This window comes from Lissotriton helveticus, chromosome 3_1 (genome assembly GCF_964261635.1).
Source record: "Lissotriton helveticus chromosome 3_1, aLisHel1.1, whole genome shotgun sequence".
NCBI lineage: Eukaryota > Metazoa > Chordata > Amphibia > Caudata > Salamandridae > Lissotriton > Lissotriton helveticus.
The window spans coordinates 665,159,038-665,178,135 of record NC_136061.1 but is presented as its reverse complement, the minus strand read 5'-3'; the positions used below and the strand labels follow the sequence as shown (position 1 = coordinate 665,178,135).

Genomic DNA, 19,098 nt, shown 5'->3' with positions numbered 1-19,098 from the left:
GTTGGGGTCGTCGTTTTCCGCGATGGTTGGGGTGGAGTTGTTGAGTGAGGAGGTGAGCTGGTCATCGGTGATTTTGGTCCAGTTTCTTTGTGGAAGCAGGTGCTGGTGTCTGTGGATGGTGGGTGTTCTGAAGGTGAAGTGGACGCAACGATGGTCGGTCCATGGGAGTTGGGTGGGGTGGCTGAAGGTGATGGAGTTTCCTGTAGTGAAGAGGGGGTCGAGGGTGTGTCCTGCTGAGTGCGTGGGCTCGGTCACGATCTGGCGGAGTCCAATGTTGTGGAGGTTGTCCAGGAGGGATGTGGTGTTGGGGTCCAGTTGATTGTCGAGGTGGAAGTTGAGGTCTCCCAGCAGGGTGTAGTTGGTGGATGCGATGGCCTGCGGGGAGATAATGTCCGTGATGGAGTTGGCGAAGGGTCCGTGGGGTCCAGGGGGTCGGTAGATGAGGGTTCCTCGGAGGGCGGCGGTGGGGCTGGCCAGTATTTTGAAGTGAAGGTGTTCCATCAGTTCTGTGGACTCGTCAGGGAGTGTGCTCAGGCGGAGTCTGGATTTGTGGACGATGGCGATTCCTCCTCCTGGGTGGATGGGGCGGTCCTTCCTGGAGATCTTGTATCCTTGGGGGATGGCGATGGCGATGTCCGGTCCCGAGGTGGTGTTGGTCCAGGTTTCGGTGAAGAATGCTACGTCTGGGGTTGTGCTGTCCAAAGGCGACCCAGATTTAAGATTGCCCATAAGCGCTAAGGAAGCAGGGGCTGAAATAGATGGAAACACAGCCAACGTCACATCTGGGGGGGCCAGAGGGAGCATAGCAGCCTCAGAGTTGATCGGCCCCGCCGATGCTCCCGGTGGAAAGGAGTCCTGTATAAGTTTGATCTTGCTAGTGAAAAAATTAGCAAGATCCGAAGCCCAGGATTCAGAGGGCCTCTCTTCTGATGTAATGGACCGAGGGGCCATGAATTCTCTCACTATGGTGAAAATCTCCTTACAGGAGTTGGAGGCGGCTTCTATCCTCTCTGCAAGGTAGGCTCTTTTTCCAAGGCGAATGTCCCGGTGATAGGCCTTAACCACCGACTTATAGGTCAGCCTATCCGCCTCGTCGTATTGTGCCCGCCAAGCTCTTTCGGCCACCTTACACTGCTGCCGCATAGCCCACAGTGCTGCGGTGAACCAGGGAGCCGAAACCCGTTTCGGTGTCAAACGGGGGGCCAACACCGGGGCGAGATCATTAAGCCTGTCTAAAAGCCATGCTTGCAGGGACTCCAAATCCTTCTCCAGGTCGCCTGTGAGAGGGCAGGGGTGATCCAGGGCGGCCTGGGCCAACATCGCAGGTGTCACTCGATGGTAAGCCCTAGGCTCTCGGCCCCGCTGCTGTGGCACAAAAGTAGATGATTTAGCTGTGCCCCTAATCGAAAATTTAGCGAGCCAATGGTCCCGACCATAGCACCGGAAGAATCTCTTTCACCTCAAGCGGGGATGTTGAGAAGACCTGGTCAAGGGTATGTCCCTTATCATGCGTGGGCCCCTGAAGGTGAGGGATAAGGCCCAGCGGGGCCATAGCCTCTAATAACTTAGTAGCGGCCGGGTCCGACGGATCATCCAACCGGAAGTTGAAATCCCCGGCTACTATGCAGTGCTCTGCCTTCAGGGCCAGTCCCAGCAGAACCGAATCAAGGTCCTCAAAAAATGTTCCAAAAGGGCCAGGTGGTCGGTATACTAGTAGTCCTTTAACTGATTGGTGCGGAGCCAGAGTAATCGCAAACGCAAGGGTCTCGGAGCCGTTGATATCGTCCACTGGCAAGATAGCGCATGCCGTGCCCTTCTTCACCACCAGTGCCACTCCACCGCCCCTTCCCTTAGCTCTATCCTTCCTGAAGATATTATAATCAGGTGGAATTGCCATAGTGACGTCCGGGTTAGAGAATTCTCCCCACCACGTCTCAGTAAGCATGAGACATAGTGGCTTCTCCGTATCGAGAAGCTCAAAAATGTCTTGTGCGTGTCTGCACGCAGATCTAGTATTTAACAGCATGCAGGGGTATCCAGCACAGATGATGCTATTGTTGGGGGATGATAATAAAGCGCGATTGGGGCGCCAGCCGCAGCAAGGGCAGCATGACTTACCTCTGTAGCGGCCAGGAAAGACAGTACAACAGCCGCTCTTTAAATTGTGTAAAGAGCGAAGCTCCTCAGAGGTATATCGCAACATGGGTAACCCGGGAATACTCATGCCTGGTAACAGAGCCCACCCGCCACCCCGACAGCCTCCGGGACGCTGACGGGCGCAGACGGGCAGGACTCTGGCTCGACTCAGGCACAGCGAAAGGCGCACCTACTGCGCGTACCGCTGCGCAGTTAGAGAGGGTTTAAATAGGGCCCTCACACGTGAGCCGCCACCACTAGGACACCCAAGATGGCGCCCAGAAAGCGTCAAGAGCCCCTACCAAAATGGCGCCCGCACTCGAAGCACGAAGATGCACCCCCAGACCCGCTAAAAGAGCGGTGCAATTTCCTCTAAGGTGCAGGTAAGGGCCAGTAATCCAAGTTAAAAACAGGGACTAAGGAAACGTAAATAAAAGAAAATAGCCAAAAAAGGGAATATTAAAAACGCTAGGCGCTAGCAATACAGCGCTGGAAAGCAGTATCAGGCTGCTGCACAAAACGAGTTCTTCTTAGTCCTGTGCTGTGTGATTGTACGGCACAGCCCCACATAGCTGCCTAGCAGGTGCCCAGGAAAGGGACTCTGCGTGCCAAAACAGTGATAGTGGCATTGGCCCTGGTAGAATGCGCTTGCAGAACTTCTGGAGGCTGCATTTGGCCAGTGCGACACAGATCTTGATGCGGGGAACAACCCCATAGGAGATGGTCTGCTTCTGCATAGCCTTGCCTTTTCCCCCTCCAGCAAACCCCATCAACAGCTGATCGTTGTCCTGGTGATCTCTGGTGTGGTTGATATAAAAACTCAGTGTTCTTTTAGGGGCCAAGCAATGGAGTCTCTCCTCTTCCTCAGCATAGAACACCAGCAGGGTGATGGTTTAACTGATGTGGAACAGTATCATGATCTTCGAAAAAAAGGATACCCGCATCCACAGACCCAGTTTGTCTGGGAAGAAGGTGCTGTATGGCAGATTAACACCGAGCACCTGACGCTCACTCAACCGATGTGATGGCAACAAGTAATACAGTCTTGAAGGTGAGAAGCTACAAAGGACAACTGTGAAGCAGCTCAAGGGGAGTGCACCTGAACTATATGAGGACCAGGTTAAGGTCCCACTGTGGTATGACAAATGGAGAGGGAGGAAACAGATGTAACCTTTAAAGAAAAATATCAAACATGAGATTTAAATAATGAGCTCTGATCCGGCACCTATACAAAGGCTGAAAGGTAACCTTTAACTGTGCTCAGAGCAAATCCTTGCCTGCCGAGGGACAGAACAAACAATAGGATGTCAGATACCATTGCCTTGAATGGGCGAACCTGGTGTGTGCTGCACCAAGCCAAAAATGTGTCACAACGACCGGCGGATACTGTTTTTGTCAAGATGACATCAACTTGAAGATGTCCAGCTGTTGCCACTCAATCTTCAAGCATGAAAGTGGAGCGTGAGAAGAACCAGGTACAGAATCCTGCCCAGTTTCTGCAACAGTATAACCTCCCAGGGGGGCATACCTGATTGGGGGACAGTAGCTCATGGCCAGGAGTTCTGGATACCATAGCTCTGTGCTCAATGTGGGGCCACTAGGATGACTTGGGCACGGTCTGTTCTGATCTTCTACAGAATTCGGGCAGTGGCAGTTTCGGTGGAAAGATATACAGAAGTCTTTAGTTCCACCCTCGGGGAACGCGTTTCAAAGCGAGAGATGCCTTGAATATTCCAACATGTGTGCGGGCATTGCGCTTTTTCAGTGGCGGTATATAGATCGAGCTAGGTTTCTCCCCATGAACGTAAGAGGCCGTGCACCACCTCCGGATGCAACTGCCACTAACCGTCAACGTCCTCCCTGGAATTGAAAGATCCTGACAGGTGGTTCATCACTAGGAAATTCCCTTGATGATCTAGCCATTTCCAAAGGCACTGTGCCTCCGGACACAGGACCCAACTCCGCCCTGCCTGTTGCAATACCAAATGGCGGTAGTGTTGTCCATAAGCACGTGAACTAGCCCCTGCTTAATGGATGGAAGGAAGGCTTTCAACACCAAGTGGATGGCCCACAGCTCCTAGAGGTTGATGTGGATCCAGGACTCCTCTGGAGATCACAAATCTCTGATCTCCACCTCTCCTCTGTGGTCTCCCAACCTAGAAGTGACATCTTGGTCACCACTGACAACTCTGGGTGGAGTAGGGAGAGGAGTCTGTCGCTGACCCAATTGCAATCCAGAATTCATCTCTGCAGATCGTTTGCAGTCTCCTCCAAAATCTGGATGTAGTCAGAGAGGTTCCATTGATGTTTGAGCCCACTGAGACTTCAGATCCCACTGCACAGCCTTCATATGTCACCTGGCATGCATGACCAGCAGGAGGAAATAAGTCCCATCTGCCTCAGAGTCGAATTTGTTGAAATCCAGGGCAGAGGCTGAAAGATCAGGTTCACAACCGTCCTGGTCTATCCTTTCCAGCGGAAAAGCACGAAACAGAACTGTGTTCAGAATGGCTCCTATGAAGGGAAGCTTCTGAGAAGGAGTCAGGTGTGACTTCGGCACATTGATAGTGAACCCCAAAGAAGACAGGAGGTTCGCCATAGTCTGGAGGTGGCTGACGACTGTCTGGGGCAAGCCAGTCTTCAACAATCTTTTGTAAAGATAGCGGAAAACTGGAACCCTTGACCTCCAAAGATATACTGCCACCACTAACAAAGCAAATTGAAAATGTTCTTATCATGAACCACAGTTAGCGTCTGTGGGCCCGCATGACGGGCATATGCAAATACATGTCCTATAGATCCAACACCACCATCCAGTGCCCAGGATCGAGGAGAGACAAGAATTGGGCCAGGATGAGTATTTTGAACGTGTCCTTCTGGAGAAAGGCGTTGGGAGGATGCAAGTCTAAAATAAGACGAAAGCCTCCATCCTACATTGGCCCCATAAAGTAGTGGGAGTATCAACCTCTACCTACTTCTGATGCCGGCACTCTCTCAATAGCCTTTTAGATTCAAAAGGGCCTGCATCTCATCCCATAAAGCTGACAGATGGTCATCCACCAGTTGGTCCAGGAATAGTGGAAGGTTCCGCGGAGCGGTCAGGAAGGGTAGGGCATAACCCTTCTGTACAATTTGCAGGATCCACCTGAGGTTATAGATTGTCAACCTAGCAAGGACCATTGGATCCAGCTGTCAACCCGGGGGCTGTACTTCACTAAGAGCATGCTAAAAGGGCATGGCTATTAGGGCCATGAGGGGGCAGGGGACCGACTGGCACGGTATCTTGTACCATGGGGTTGGTGGGTGCCATGGCCTCAAAAAGGCAGGGGACCTTACGGAGGTTGAACTGGCTGAGCAAGGTACCTCTGCCAAAGCCACGAAAGGAACTAAAGGATTGATGCAGTTGGTGTCGAGGAGCAGAAAGGCCCAGGAAGCATGGTGTGGCCCTGTTCTCCTTGAAGCACTCAAGAGTAGAGTCAGCCTTGTCCCCAAAAAGAAATGCCCCATCAAAGGGCATGTCCATAAGGGTGTTGGCTCAAAAAGTGAGCTTGAAATGGGAAGCCAACTTTGAAGGGCAAGTGGTGTGCGCACACACAACAGAGAGGCAGCTCGATTGTTTAGTTAGACAGGCTGGCAGCAGGGAAAGAAAGCGGAAACAGTTGCCAAACTTGTTTTCCCGTGGGTGTGCAGCCCAAAGAAAGCCACTAGCCTAGGGCAGGTTACCATGCTCCCCACACCAATAAATGGATCCAGACAGGGGTCAAATATCTTGGGAGGAGGAAGAATAGAGCACTATGGAATAGCCAGATGCCAAACTTCACAGAAAGTTGTCATCAGGCGGCCGGGAACTACTTAGCCCATCGGCTATGTACCGCAACCTCCCCTAAGGGCACTTTCTAGGCATAACACGGGTGCCCCTGGCACCCAGAACACAGCTCTCGGCTGACTGGAGAAGAGGACCGAAGAAGGACCACCTTGCTTACCCTAGAACCACCTTGCTTACCCTAGAACTGGCAAAGAAGAGGCTGTAACAAAGCTGGACTGCACCTGCGGCTCTTTGGGCTAGCAAACACAGGAAAGGAATGTGTGACTGCTATGTTCTACTCGCAGATAAGTCGTCCCCTGAGCCCAACCAGAAGCAGAGCCTCCAAGAGTTGGTTGGCCAACTTCTTATTGAGCCTCAAAAGCTGAAGAAGCTTACATGGGAGGGTTGGTAACCCAGATCACCAAACTGTCACTCCTAGCCGCAGTGCAGCCTGGGAGACCGAATACCAATGCTCAAAAGTTACTCCAGAGTCTGCTGGACTTGGAGAGTCGTCGGAGTGCAGCATGGTTGCCTCGAAGGAGCGATATCACAAAAAGAAGGAAACCGCTGAGCTTGCTGTGACCGGTTGCCAGTAGTCCAATTGCGACTGGACTTTTGCTGGATCAAAGAGGACTTGAAGGAAGTCAACCCCTGTGGCCAGTCGCACCATCAGGACCATCAACCAAGGAGTGGCCCTAGGAAGACACCCCTCGACCGCACAACATCTTTGAGCATCTTCAGCATCCTGTATCCCTTGCATCAAGATTACCCCATAAAGACGAAGGGACCACCGAGACTAGGAATGGGGTGAAGACTGCTTTTCGTATTGTGTAAGCTGTTTATTTGGACCTTGATGGTCCCCTTGCATGGTACCCGGTCACCAAAATTAACTCTAAGTAACAGCATGCCACTCTGACCAAAGTTTACTTTAAAAAGTTTTTAAGTGTCAAAAACGTTGAATTTGCCAATGCTTGTTCACTCTTAAGTGAAAGTCTTGATTTACTGTTTGTTGTAAAATCTATAACTCCGGAACCCTCCGGTGGATCTTTTTTATTTTGGTTTCCATAAATTCACAAAAATATACTCTTTTTATTAATCAGTGTTGGATTTCTGGAGTATTGAGTTTTTTTGTTCAATTGTTTTGGTGCTGTTTAAATGCTTTACACTTGTTCCATTATCTAAATCGGACTTCGAAGCCACTGCTACCCAAGTTCGAGCCAAGGTTTGACAAACAAAATCGGACTGGTCCTAGAAAGGTTGGTAGTGTATCACACATTAAGGTCTCACATCCATACCATATAATACACCCCATTTCCACACATAAACAATCAGTGACATGTGAGCCTTTCATGGGCACATCTCTCATGTGCTGTCCCTTACCCATCACCGCTGGCATTTTGCAGATGATGACATGTGACCGTACTATTGCTCGGGCATCTGAAATCCACTCTCTTATGCGGGGAGGGGTGAGGGATCTCCTATGTGCATGTTTTAGGTGAAACGCTGGATACTGCCTCCCTACATAAATTTGTTGAACACTAAGGTATCCTACCACCCTTATTACGAGCCTTAGCTCAGTTGGAACGTATTCCTTTGGAAGGGGGAGAAACCTAAAAAGGCTTTTGATGGACCCTCACACACTATAAACCAGGGTGGGCGCGACAATATTCCATGGAGCATTTTGAATATTCCTTCTAACAGTGTTTAAAGATTAAAAATACCTAAGGGACACCCTGTGAGGGGACGGTGGGGTGTTACTACCCTGCACCCTAGTTTCTTGTCAACATGTTTCAGCCCTTTCAACGGCCTTTCAAAGGTCCTGAGCTTTCATCTGGACTATTCTTTTTCAGTGCCTAGCTATTGTAATTTTGTATTTTTAATCTTTAGACCCTGTTAGAGGGGAAATTCAAAATACTTCCTAGAATATGGGCAAACCCATCCTGGTTTGTGAAGCATGCCACCAACAGGGCCTGTGACGTTCCAGGGTCCATAAAAACCTTTTAAGGTTTCTTCCCATTTTGAAGAAATACGTTCTTAATGAGCTACGGCTCAGTCATTAGGGTGGTAGGATACCTTAGTGTTCATGGAACTAGTGCTCATACCTACCAGCCTGCTGATGACAAGGCAGACATGCAATGGACACTGCTCGCCTTTCTGATACAGGTGACTGCAGTGCTGCTAAGTTGCCCCAGAGGATGTGTGACATCGTTAACTAGTTTCAACATAGCCAGCAGCGCAAAGCCTAATGTGATTTGTAGTTTATTTTTTATTTATTTATAGGAGTGGGCTGTCAGTCTCAGCACATGAAGTGCTTTTGATTAACAAGCCAGAAACGGCCGGGGTTTTATTTAGCACATGACATGGGGCCAATAAACAGACACGTGACTGACTCCACTCCGGCCTCTTCAACCTTCCAAAGGCATATAAGTTAGAAGCAGCCATGCATACCATAAAAACATCAACATGTTATTGGCCAGACAAGTCATCCAAATACTAGACCCATGAAGTGATCCGATTCCCTCTCATCACATGAAAAGCAAACACTTACGAGGTCACAAACAACCGCTTCTTAAAGGTTTCCAGCTTACAGAATTTCTATTAGTGCGAAGAGACATTGGGCCAGATGTAGGTAGCCAAATACCGGTCGGTAACGGCCGATTTTGGCCGTTACCGACCGGTATTTGGCTTTTGAGATGTAGGTGGGTCGGAATTTACAGAATCTGTATATTTACCGATTCGGTAAATTTACCACTTCGGTATTTTTCCGAATCGGTAAATATACTGATTCTGTAAATCCATATGTAGGTGGCACAGTTTGCAGTGCCACAGGCCCTTAAGATTTTTTATTTTACCACCCAATCCTATGGGGTGGTAAAATACCGATTTCCAGTGTACATGCACATCTGTGCATGTACACCTATGCCATGTGACACACAGACATGCCCTTAGGGCATGTATGTGTGGCACATGGCACACAAGCCTGCATTTGGGGTGCTACAGGGTGTCAAAGTGACACCCCGTTCCCCCTGCCAGGATTTGGTATTTACCGATTCTGTAAATACCGAATCTGTATTCCCCATTGATTCCTATGGGCTTCAAGGCCCATAGGAATCAATAGGAAATACAGATTCGGTATTTACAGAATCGGTAAATACCGACTCTTACAGATCGGTAATTTTTTACCTACATCTGCCTCCTTCCAATTTACCGACTCTTAAATACCGATTCGGTATGAGTCGGTATTTAAGAGTCGGTAAATCGAAATTACCTACATCTGGCCCATTGTGTCTAAATAAATGTAGTCATGAAGGTATAGTAAAGAGAACAAACACCTTGCCGCCATAGATAATTAACTGCTTGTTTGCACACTCATCTCAACGCTGGACCACAACCAAACTAGCTAAACCCACCCAACCACCCATTAATCTAATTACTGCAGATTGGGACAAATCCTGCCATTTTCGCTTTCTCCCTTCCAAAATATCCTCCCCTTCAATGCAAGTAAATGGAGTTAATTACATCTCAATATATTTTTTCTCGAAATGTCCCGCTTAGAAGTCCCTAAATGTTGGCATGCTTCCCTCCCTCCCTGGCCCTCCAAGACTCTGCCCCCACGCCCCCCGTCCGCCCCCATCTCAATGGAGTCTAGACCACAGCACTTTGCACAGGTTCTCTTTATTGGGAGCTGGGAGGTGCTGGAGCAGGACAAGAGCAGGAGTTCTAACACCACGAGGAGCCCAGAGCTGCGTCACTCGCGGCTGCGCGCGCCTGAATGTTCGTGTGGAGCCTCCGCCATGGCTAGGGCCCGACGGGCGATCTGTTTTCAGGGTTGGTGTACTTCCCTTCCTTCTCCAGCTTCTGCTTCTGTTGTCGAATCTCGGCGAGGCGCTGGAGCTGCGAACGGAAAACACAATAATGAGACAAAAGAAGGCAGAGTGTGTCCACGGTATATGAAGTAGCTCAGACAGAACTGGGCGCTACAATCTCTGTTCGAGTTTTTCAGAATGTGTGAAGCGCACAGTCTTTGTTTAATGGTCTTATTGCACGTTTTAGGCAGGCCTCCGCCTTTAAACTTGCTCCCTAGGTTACCATATTTTTCAACGTATTTTCGCCCAGTCTAGCAAATCTTTACTTTGTGTAAAGCAAACAAGCAGACACGCTAATCCGCATTCCTCCGCCATGGAGCAAGAGCAGGGCAGAGACAGTGACCCAGAAGTAAGCAGACTCCTTAATTGCGGTGTGAAAGCTTTTTCGCTGCTGACTAGTGACTATTTTTAGTGTTATTTTATATTGGCTTAACTGAGCACAACCCGTTTTTAATTATTTTTTTGGGTGGTAGTTCATGTGCAGACATCAACTGATCATCTAAGACATATAACTCTTTACATTCTCTCTCATTCGAGTATATATATGCAATAAATGCAGCAGAACAGTTTGTTTAATATATATAGCGTTCCTAGGCCCAATAATCCTGAATCCCTACCATGAGTAGCGACCGGTCATGCAGATTGCACTTAGTCATACCCACCATATCTTCTCCAGGGGCCCCAAACATTTTCGAACTTGTGGGTGCAGCCGCGACACTCGTGTAATTTTTTTTCTGCACCCTTGTACCACTCCAAATTTTCCTCCCACTTTCCGAGCGAGGGCAAATGGGCCGCCCCCACAGCTGAGCGATATTTCTTCGTGTCACTACAAGCACCACGTGACTAAACAGCTTTTGGTACCTGCCACAAGTGTCGCCCCACATATTCCAAGGATATAGTACATAACCGGACACTGGTATGGCATCACTTTCAAGAGACCGAGATAACTTTCCAGGGTATTCCGAGGCGAGCACACGAGGGAACTTTTACAGAAGCAATGAACACAAATCATTTGCAGAAGATTGCAGCTTTTCATTTAGAGGTATTGGGATTAGGAGCGTTATTGAGAGGTGGAGGACGAGCAGGTGAGATCTGAATATACATAGGTATTACTTGACCGGAGCACACAACTAAGGGCACGTACAATAAAGGGCGGACATGGCCATCACAGAAGGACAGACGTAGCTTATCAACAAGTCCTATTACTGAAAGGATCTTTCCTGTCCAATACCACATTAAAGATGTATACTGGGTTACAACTGTACATAAACAGTCTGAAACGTGTAATAATGCTACAGCATCCTTCTACATAGGCAAGAAGGAATGGAGTCTCATTTTGGAGCTCCGCATCTAGGGGCGGCAGTCTATACAATATCCCCAACATCCTCCCGGTCCCAAGAATATCAGTGAAATGACAAAAAAACACAACAAATGAACTGTGCAAGAAAAATACCACCTCTTATCGTTATGGAGTGAAGTTTGAAAGCTGCATTATATAGGACCCTCTGGGGTCTAGAGCTGTGTGGGACTGATAACCGCAAATTGCTGGAAACTACCTGTATGCACACCAGAGTATATCCGTAGGACCTCCTGACGATGGTCAGTGGTCACAGATCGAGGAAGTGAAGGTTGCGGACTTACTTCAGGTGTGAGGGCCAACCACAGAGGTGAAAGCATGAACAGGTGGGATGCTTGAACCGTGCAGAGCAACCTCTGGAGGAGTTTGCAAGTCCTCTGTGGTCATCACTAGAAGACATTACAGAATAGGCTCCAAGCACTCCACAGTTCAATGACATATAGATGTCCAATGTCTTTTATTCAGACATATGTTCTCTTGTTCCTTATATGGATGGAAATGTGGGAGGATAGCTCGACAGACTGCTCAGAAGTAATAAGTTTACCCCAGCTCAGCTGCTCAGAAGAGAAGCAAGAAAAAGAGCTTGGTCGAAGACCTGCTCAAAATACTTTACACATCAACAAGGGTGATCCTGCATCGCTTCTGACACATCCTCTGCCAAAAGGTCAGGATTCTTGGTCACTTCTGTCCAGGAACCCATCATTTTGGCCGGCTGCGTACACCTGAGGACTCTTTCAGACCCCTTGTAGATGAAGATGGACGAGGTGGCAAGCCATTATGACTCCTGACACTAAAACATCATTACAACTTGAACTGATGGTGGCTGTTCCGAGTAGAAGGCGGGAGAGTGGTACATGGTGCATCACAGCTTGCTGCCAGCAGGACAGGGAGACGTCTCTTTTGGAGCCTCATGGTGTAACTTGAGCCGCTAAAGATTTCGAGAGCGTCAGGGCCGCGCCTGGGTGATGAACATGCCAGAGATTACATCTAATGCACGGACTGGTAGAATGGCAGAGGTGGTAGCCAGCCTGCTGGGAGAGTAACGGGGTCCATATTGTGAAGTGATTGGGAGACCTTCAGGCTCTTCCTCAGGTCTGTAAAAAACTGTGGGACTGGCTGTTGAAAGTTGGAAGTGATGCTTCATTCACCAGACCTCAGGCAGAAAGCCATGTGGTTGGCAGTCCAGACAAAAAATGTTTGTGGAGTGAAGCCTATTACTACTCTCTCCAGATCTGATCCCTGAAACATCGACAAGGAAAAGAGAAAGGATGCCTATATACGAAAAGACTTGTTGGCAAGGGGGACGGGCACATCGGTAGGCCATCCTGTGAGGTTCGGAGTAGAGCAGAGGGGCAAGATGTTTCTATTTTCACAGATGTACTCTTCATATTCCTACTGCAAAGCTTTGGGAGAGATTCTAGTTGACGGTTGTATGGTATGGCAGGTTTCTATTGGCCCAATGAGGAGCAGTATGCTGTCTACTACCGAGCCTACATGGGTCCAGGGGGTAGACTCTCACGTTGGGAAGGGGGCGGGGGTAAGGCGGCGAGGGAACACAGTTTACATTAGTTAATACAGTTGGGTTGTACATTCTTTTGTTTCTCTGGTGTCTGCCTTCTATTCCCTGACCTCAGGGACTCACTGAATAATGTCAAGTGATTGATTTGTGCAAGGCACATATCCTATGCATACGTGATTTCTGTCGGATAGTGACTTCATTAAGGTGCTAGCTTGGTGACCGATTTAGATTTGTTTTTTGTTCTCACCCGCCCGTGGTTTGTAAGTGGGGCATATCTCTACCTTTCAAGAAACACACAAACAGAACTATTGACCTATTTCTCTGCCGCTTCTTCTCTACAAAATTTGGTCAAGCCAGCTATTCATTTCCACTTATATCACCTTCAGAGCAAAAATGCAATACATTTCCATCTGGTTTCCATCCAGGGCAAGCTACCTAATTTGGTTTTTAACACCAACTACCGAAAACTTTCTTCTACCTTGGTACTTTTAGATCTTGATGCTGTATTTAACACCATTGATCATCCTTTCACATCATCTTAACATTCTTTGAGTATCTATAGATTTGCTCACTCATGATTGGAAACATATCTATCAGATCTTTTTTTCGGTCTCTATGAAAGTGTCCTCTTCATCACGTATATCTTTAAGCATTCTGTTGCAGTGTTTAGTCCTTTACATTTACTCTTTAGACTGTTCCACGCCTCCCATATTTCCTCTCTCACCGTTTATGCATATCTCTATACCAATCATTCTTCTTTAGCTATATGTGCTTTTCTGTGACAAGAAACAGCAGGGGATGAGGAATTGGAGACCGCTTGTCAGAAGATCATGGAGGTATTCTCACTTAAGAATGTGGCAAACCAGCCTTTGGACGCTGGATTACCATAACTGCACTACAGGTTAAGTCCTGGGACATCCGAGTTGAGGCAGCAAGTAGCACTATTTATAAAACACAGGTTAGGCACATGGATGCTGTGTGGAAACTTTATTTGTTGCACTGGCTTTCCGTTTGCCATGCAGTTTGTTCACCAGCATGCCCATCACATTTGTTATTTTCCTCCTGCTCGGCTCTCTCACTATTTTTGCCATTTGCCTGCTTTCCTAACCTGGCTCTTGGATGTCGATTTGGCTTTGCTATATTTACGTGTTTCCCTTTGTTCCTTTTCCCTTGCAGTAAATCCATGGCTTGCACACAAGGTGTATTACTGGCTTCCTACAGTGCGGCTTAGGTACACCGTGGCCCACCATCTTGAAGTATGTAATTACTTGTGGTGTTTCATCATCACAGCAAATTCCTTAGGTAAAATATTATTGATAAAGTCTCATATGCTCGTTCCCTGTACATAGGCTCCAGTCCCTTACCAGAGAATATAGTTACATATCTTTGCTGTAACTTGTGCTAGTTGTTTTTTATTCTCTTGCTGCATCCAATTCCCCTTTTATTTTGGTATTATTATCTGCCTGAAGCTCCTCTTTGGTTTGGACAGTTCTACATTCTCGGGGGCGTCATCCTGCCATTCTGCTTTTCTTTTCTGCTGTAATAACTTGAGTGGCGTCCACAATTCTAGGACTAAATTATTCAAAAACACAACTTAATTTCCTTTCAGCTTCTAATTTATTTTGTGTTCCTCCTTCAATGATTCCATCTGACTCGTACTGTTGGTATTATTGTTTGTTCTCGTTTAACATTCCAAAAATAAATCTCCAAAAGATCTGTTCTTCCATTCACATCTGCTACACGTTTTATACAATCTTGGGTACTGTTAGTTTGAATTACTGGTACCCACTCGATGTAGGTCTTTGACGTTATGCTATGCTTCCATTACAATGTATCCTTCACATATATTATTTGGACTTATGAAATCCCAACACATTACACCTTATTTAGCTATGATACATTGATTGCATATTTTGTATCATCTTCAATTTCATAATTTGTACGTGGTTTTCAAATGTGTTAAAGGACTTGCTCTGTCATACCTCATTGACTTACTCCATCTATGGTACCCTTCCACAGACAAATACTTAGTGGAACATGGGCTCCTACTTAGTCCTCATCCTCCTTGCACCGCTTCTCAAGTCTGGTCTATTGTTTTTCTTGATCCATAGTTGTGAAACTTATGATGTCCATTATCTCCATTGGCAATGTTTAAAAAGCGATAAAAGATAATTTAGTATGTTTAGCTTTTCCTCGTATATAGTTTATTCTTTTGCATTTTTTGCTGTTTTGTCCTTTCTCTCCCGAAAAAAAACCTATTTGAATCCTTCTTGTCTGTCGAATTATCGACCTATCTGCTAGTGTTTTTCCAAAGTTTTGTAAAAACATGTCATCGGCCAGCTCACTGCATTTGTGGATGCCCACCATTTCCTCCATCCTTCACAGTCGTGCTTAAGGCCTGGGCACAGCACTGAGCTCGCCTTTCTTGGTGCGACTGAACATCTAAGACAATATCTGGATGAGGTAGGTACTGATGCAATCATTGTATTGGATTTCAGCACAGCAATCAACACTGTGTCCCATTCTGTCCTGGCTGACAGACTAGTGTCATTAGGCCTTGAAAGTTCAGCTTTGGGGTGGCTGTCTCCTTAAAGGAGTTCACATTTGAGGTCTTGTCAGCCAATGTAAGATCTAAACCACTGTTTTTGACTTCTGGGGTTCCACAAGGTTTATTTTGAGGCCCTTGCTATTCGACATCTACTTCTGCCCTTTGGTGTACCTAATAGAAATCTGCAGACTGACCCTTTTTCAATATGCCGATGATACTCAGATAATCTTTTCTCTATTTTTGGCACAGGACCATGATCCATCTTTGTTGCACTTGGGCATGATAAAAATTTCGTTATGGATAAAATAAATTCACTCAAACTTAATGGTGACAGGACAGAGGTCATGGTTCTGGGTAATAACACCTCACTTTGGGGCCCGAGACACTGGGCGAAATCCTTAGGGACTCCGCCTACTGCGTCTATTAAGGTGAAATATCGTGAAGCCGAAGGTGACTACGGGAACTGCCACCTGTTTTGCAGTCCCTAAATGGTCGAAAAGAGACTTTGGTTAATTACTTTAGCGGTTCAAAGGACTGTAATTCAGGCTCTAGTCCTATCCAGATTGGATTATGGGAATGTCTTGTACCTGGCTGCGGACAAGACCTCTGTCCATCGTTCACAGATTGTTCAAAATGCTGCTTCTAGGATGCTTCTTCCTTTACCCAAGTATACTTCAGATTCTCACAGAGTCCAGGAACTGTACTGGCTTAAGGTTTCGAAACGCATGGAGGTCAAACCATTGTGAAATATGTTCAAGGCCAAACCTGGCCTGGTGCCAAGTTACATGCAGGAACTGGTAGTTCCCGATCAGCCCAGAGGTCCTTCAGATCCTTAACTCAAGCTATGTTTACTGTACCAAGTTTTCTTCTAACCCGTATGAAAGGCCCTACTTTCGCCTACCTAGGCCCAAAATTGTGGAATTCTTTGATGGACGCTCTTAGAAATTGCAAGTAATTTCTCACCTTTTGCAAAAATCTGAAGACGTGGCTATTTTAAGTCACTGTTCTGGGACATTTGACCGGATTCTGCCCTGTGCCGGGAAACCCCTTCGGGGCAGCTGTGTGCATAAGTCACAAAGTATTATTATTCTTATCATTATTATTGTGTTGATTGTATTTCATGATTTTATAATTTTCTATTACATTTTGTATCAATGTTTGCTTGTTTACAACTGGGTTTTGAATAAAAGTGCAATAGAAATCGAAGTAAATAAAAAAACAGTTTGGAGTCATATCACAGAGTGGACATTGAGATACTGGATGCTGTTTACAGTCTAACACTAAATCAGAGTTTCTAACTTTTGCGACCTCCTGGAGTAAGCTTTGTCTGCTGGACCCGCCCTGTGAAAATCAAGTACCGCAAGGGAGTAACACTTTTGTCAAATAAAAGCGTACCTGTATTCTGGACCTGCTACGCCAGTACTTAAAAAAAAAATAATAATAATAATACCAAGTGGTGACTGCCCCCAAAGCACCACTAAGAAGCTCCACACCCTATGTAAAGGAGCATAGCCCCATATCTAGGAATATGATAATAGAGTGTAAGAGACTAAATAATGCATTCTTATTAAGTTATTTATTTAATCACTGTCGACTTCATGTCCCCAACATTATTCCAAGGAAATCATCTGCTTCTCGAGAACCAACAATTAGGTAATATGCCAACAATATTTTCACTTGCTGGAGCTCATATTCCCTCAAAACCGTTTAAGTTGCTAAAAGGTGTGGGTGGTTGGGTAATGCATTCTTTTTGCTCGGGGTTGCCATGAGCAGCACTTAGTTTCAATCTTTGAAAGACCCAGGGGAACTGGAATTAGATCAAACCCAGAGCTATGGATCCGTTCAGAAGGGCTTTTCATTAAGGCGCATATACATGCACGGGTACACCGTTCCCGGATCATTTCAAGCTGAAAGTTGAGCTTCATCTTTATAACAGAACGAGGGGATGTCCTTGGTGGTTATAACTCAACACAGGAACAAAATAAAGTCTTTTTAAAATATGATCAAAGAGGGATTCATCTTTGAAAAGACAAACACGGGAACAACATTCAATGTTTTACTATCGTAGTCTAGTAACATTGTGTTGCTGAATTCAAGACTCCTTAGTTGATGGAATAACAGCAACATTTACCTTTGCCAATGCAGGGAAATCAAGTTATTATATGCAACAGATTTACAACTTGCGTCGACAGGAGTGTTGGTCCTATTGCGGTGGGGTGTTCTTTCCTTTTTCTCCTTATTCCTAAATAATGGGTGCAAATGCATGTAATGTCGAAGCGCCATTAGTTTTTTGCTTGAGGAATTTTCTCGCAGACTACAGATTTAGAGTTTATTGCTCAGTACCTTATAACCTAGTTATCTTATTATGCTTTCCGGGTAGTCTGCTTTTTGGGTCTCGTCTAATAGCGCACGTGCGCTGTCGCTGCAAGGGTATTGTACACAGGAAAGGGCTTGGAGCCCACCCATTACTTACCATTTCTTGGCTTAACTGTCATTATTTTTGTCTGCCTGCTAATATGCCAACATATGGTGCACGTCACTTCATTTTATTTCTCTTGAACATGGACCAAGTACTACTTGACAGGGTACAACTTTTTTCTCCATTTTTCTGCCCATCATTTCCACCTTTCAGTTGCTTTTAACTTTCGTCTTACAGGTTTGTTTGTTGTTGCCTTAATTTGTTTTAGAATTTAGTGCTTCCTTTTACAGCACCACACAAATGGCATAGAATAATAAAGAAGTTTGTGACTTTGTTTTACAGGTCACCACTTTTTTTTATAGCACCAAACAAATGTCCAAAAAAACATTAAAGCAGTCCTTGTGACTGCATGTGTTTGTTGGCTGCGCCTCTTCTCTCCGCATACAAAGTATATGTCTCTTTAAAGGATACATTAGTCTGAAACCTGACTCCGATAGTATTTCTAGACAAGCAGTCCAGTCACATGCTTCGAGTCAGGCTGCCACTAAGCAACATAAACATTTTGGACACATATAAAGTATGTATCTGTTTAAAGTGCTTTAGTTTTGCAGCATCTACTCCATTTCTCCTTAAAACCTGTGCATATGTCCTCATTCTCTTATGTAATCTACTGAAAGCGCTTTTAGGCGCCCTATATTCATATGCACTTCTGTGCAAGACATGTAGCCTAACGGCCACAACTCCACTCCACTCCACTCCAATCTTCCCCACTCCATCCAATGTACTCCTTTCCAATTCGCCCCACTCCACTCCGATCTGCCTCACCCCACTCCAATCCATTCCACTCCACCCCAATCGACCCAACTCCACCCCAATCTTCCCAACTGCATCCCAATATACTCCACTCCAATTTGCCCCACTTCACTCCAATCCACCCCACTCCACTTCAATCCAATCCACCACACCCCAATCTACCCCATTCTACTCCACTATAACAAACCCATTTCAATCTACCCCACTCCACCTTACACCATTCCACTCCAATATACCTACTCCATTCCAATTTTCCCAACTCCATTCTACTCCACTCCACTCCAATCCATCTTACTCCACTCTTGGGGCTTGTGGTGTCAGCGGACATGCCGTGAGGGGAACGGATAACTTCAACTCACCTGCAGCGAGGGCACAGGCTCTTGTTCCTTTGGCCCGCCGTGAGGGAAACGGCTCAAATCACCGGCCGCCTACAACTCCCAGCAACCCTCCTGCAGGCGCCTTGTGCCGGCGTCATCAGTAGGCGCAGCAAGCCTACTTCAGTTCTCCATGCCTTCCGCGGCGCGGGAGAAACCCGGGCAAAGGGCGGGCCATCTGTGGCCATCAGAGGCCAAAGGAGGCTGGGCCGGGCCCTCCCTCGTGGCTTTGCGAACTGGCAGCAGATTGGGTGGACTAAC

General features: G+C 46.6%; 1 protein-coding gene across 3 annotated transcripts in view; it reads right to left on the bottom strand.

The window, feature by feature from the left end:
- Positions 1-9,597: 9,597 nt before the first annotated feature.
- Positions 9,598-19,098, bottom strand: part of NDUFS5 (NADH:ubiquinone oxidoreductase subunit S5) — a 103,687-nt gene continuing 94,186 nt past the window's right edge. For all 3 annotated transcript variants that reach the window (XM_078680762.1, XM_078680760.1, XM_078680759.1), the window contains exon 3: positions 9,598-9,835. In XM_078680762.1, the coding sequence (XP_078536888.1) occupies positions 9,740-9,835 (96 nt within the window). In that variant the 3' untranslated portion in view covers positions 9,598-9,739. The remainder of the gene's footprint in view (positions 9,836-19,098) is intronic.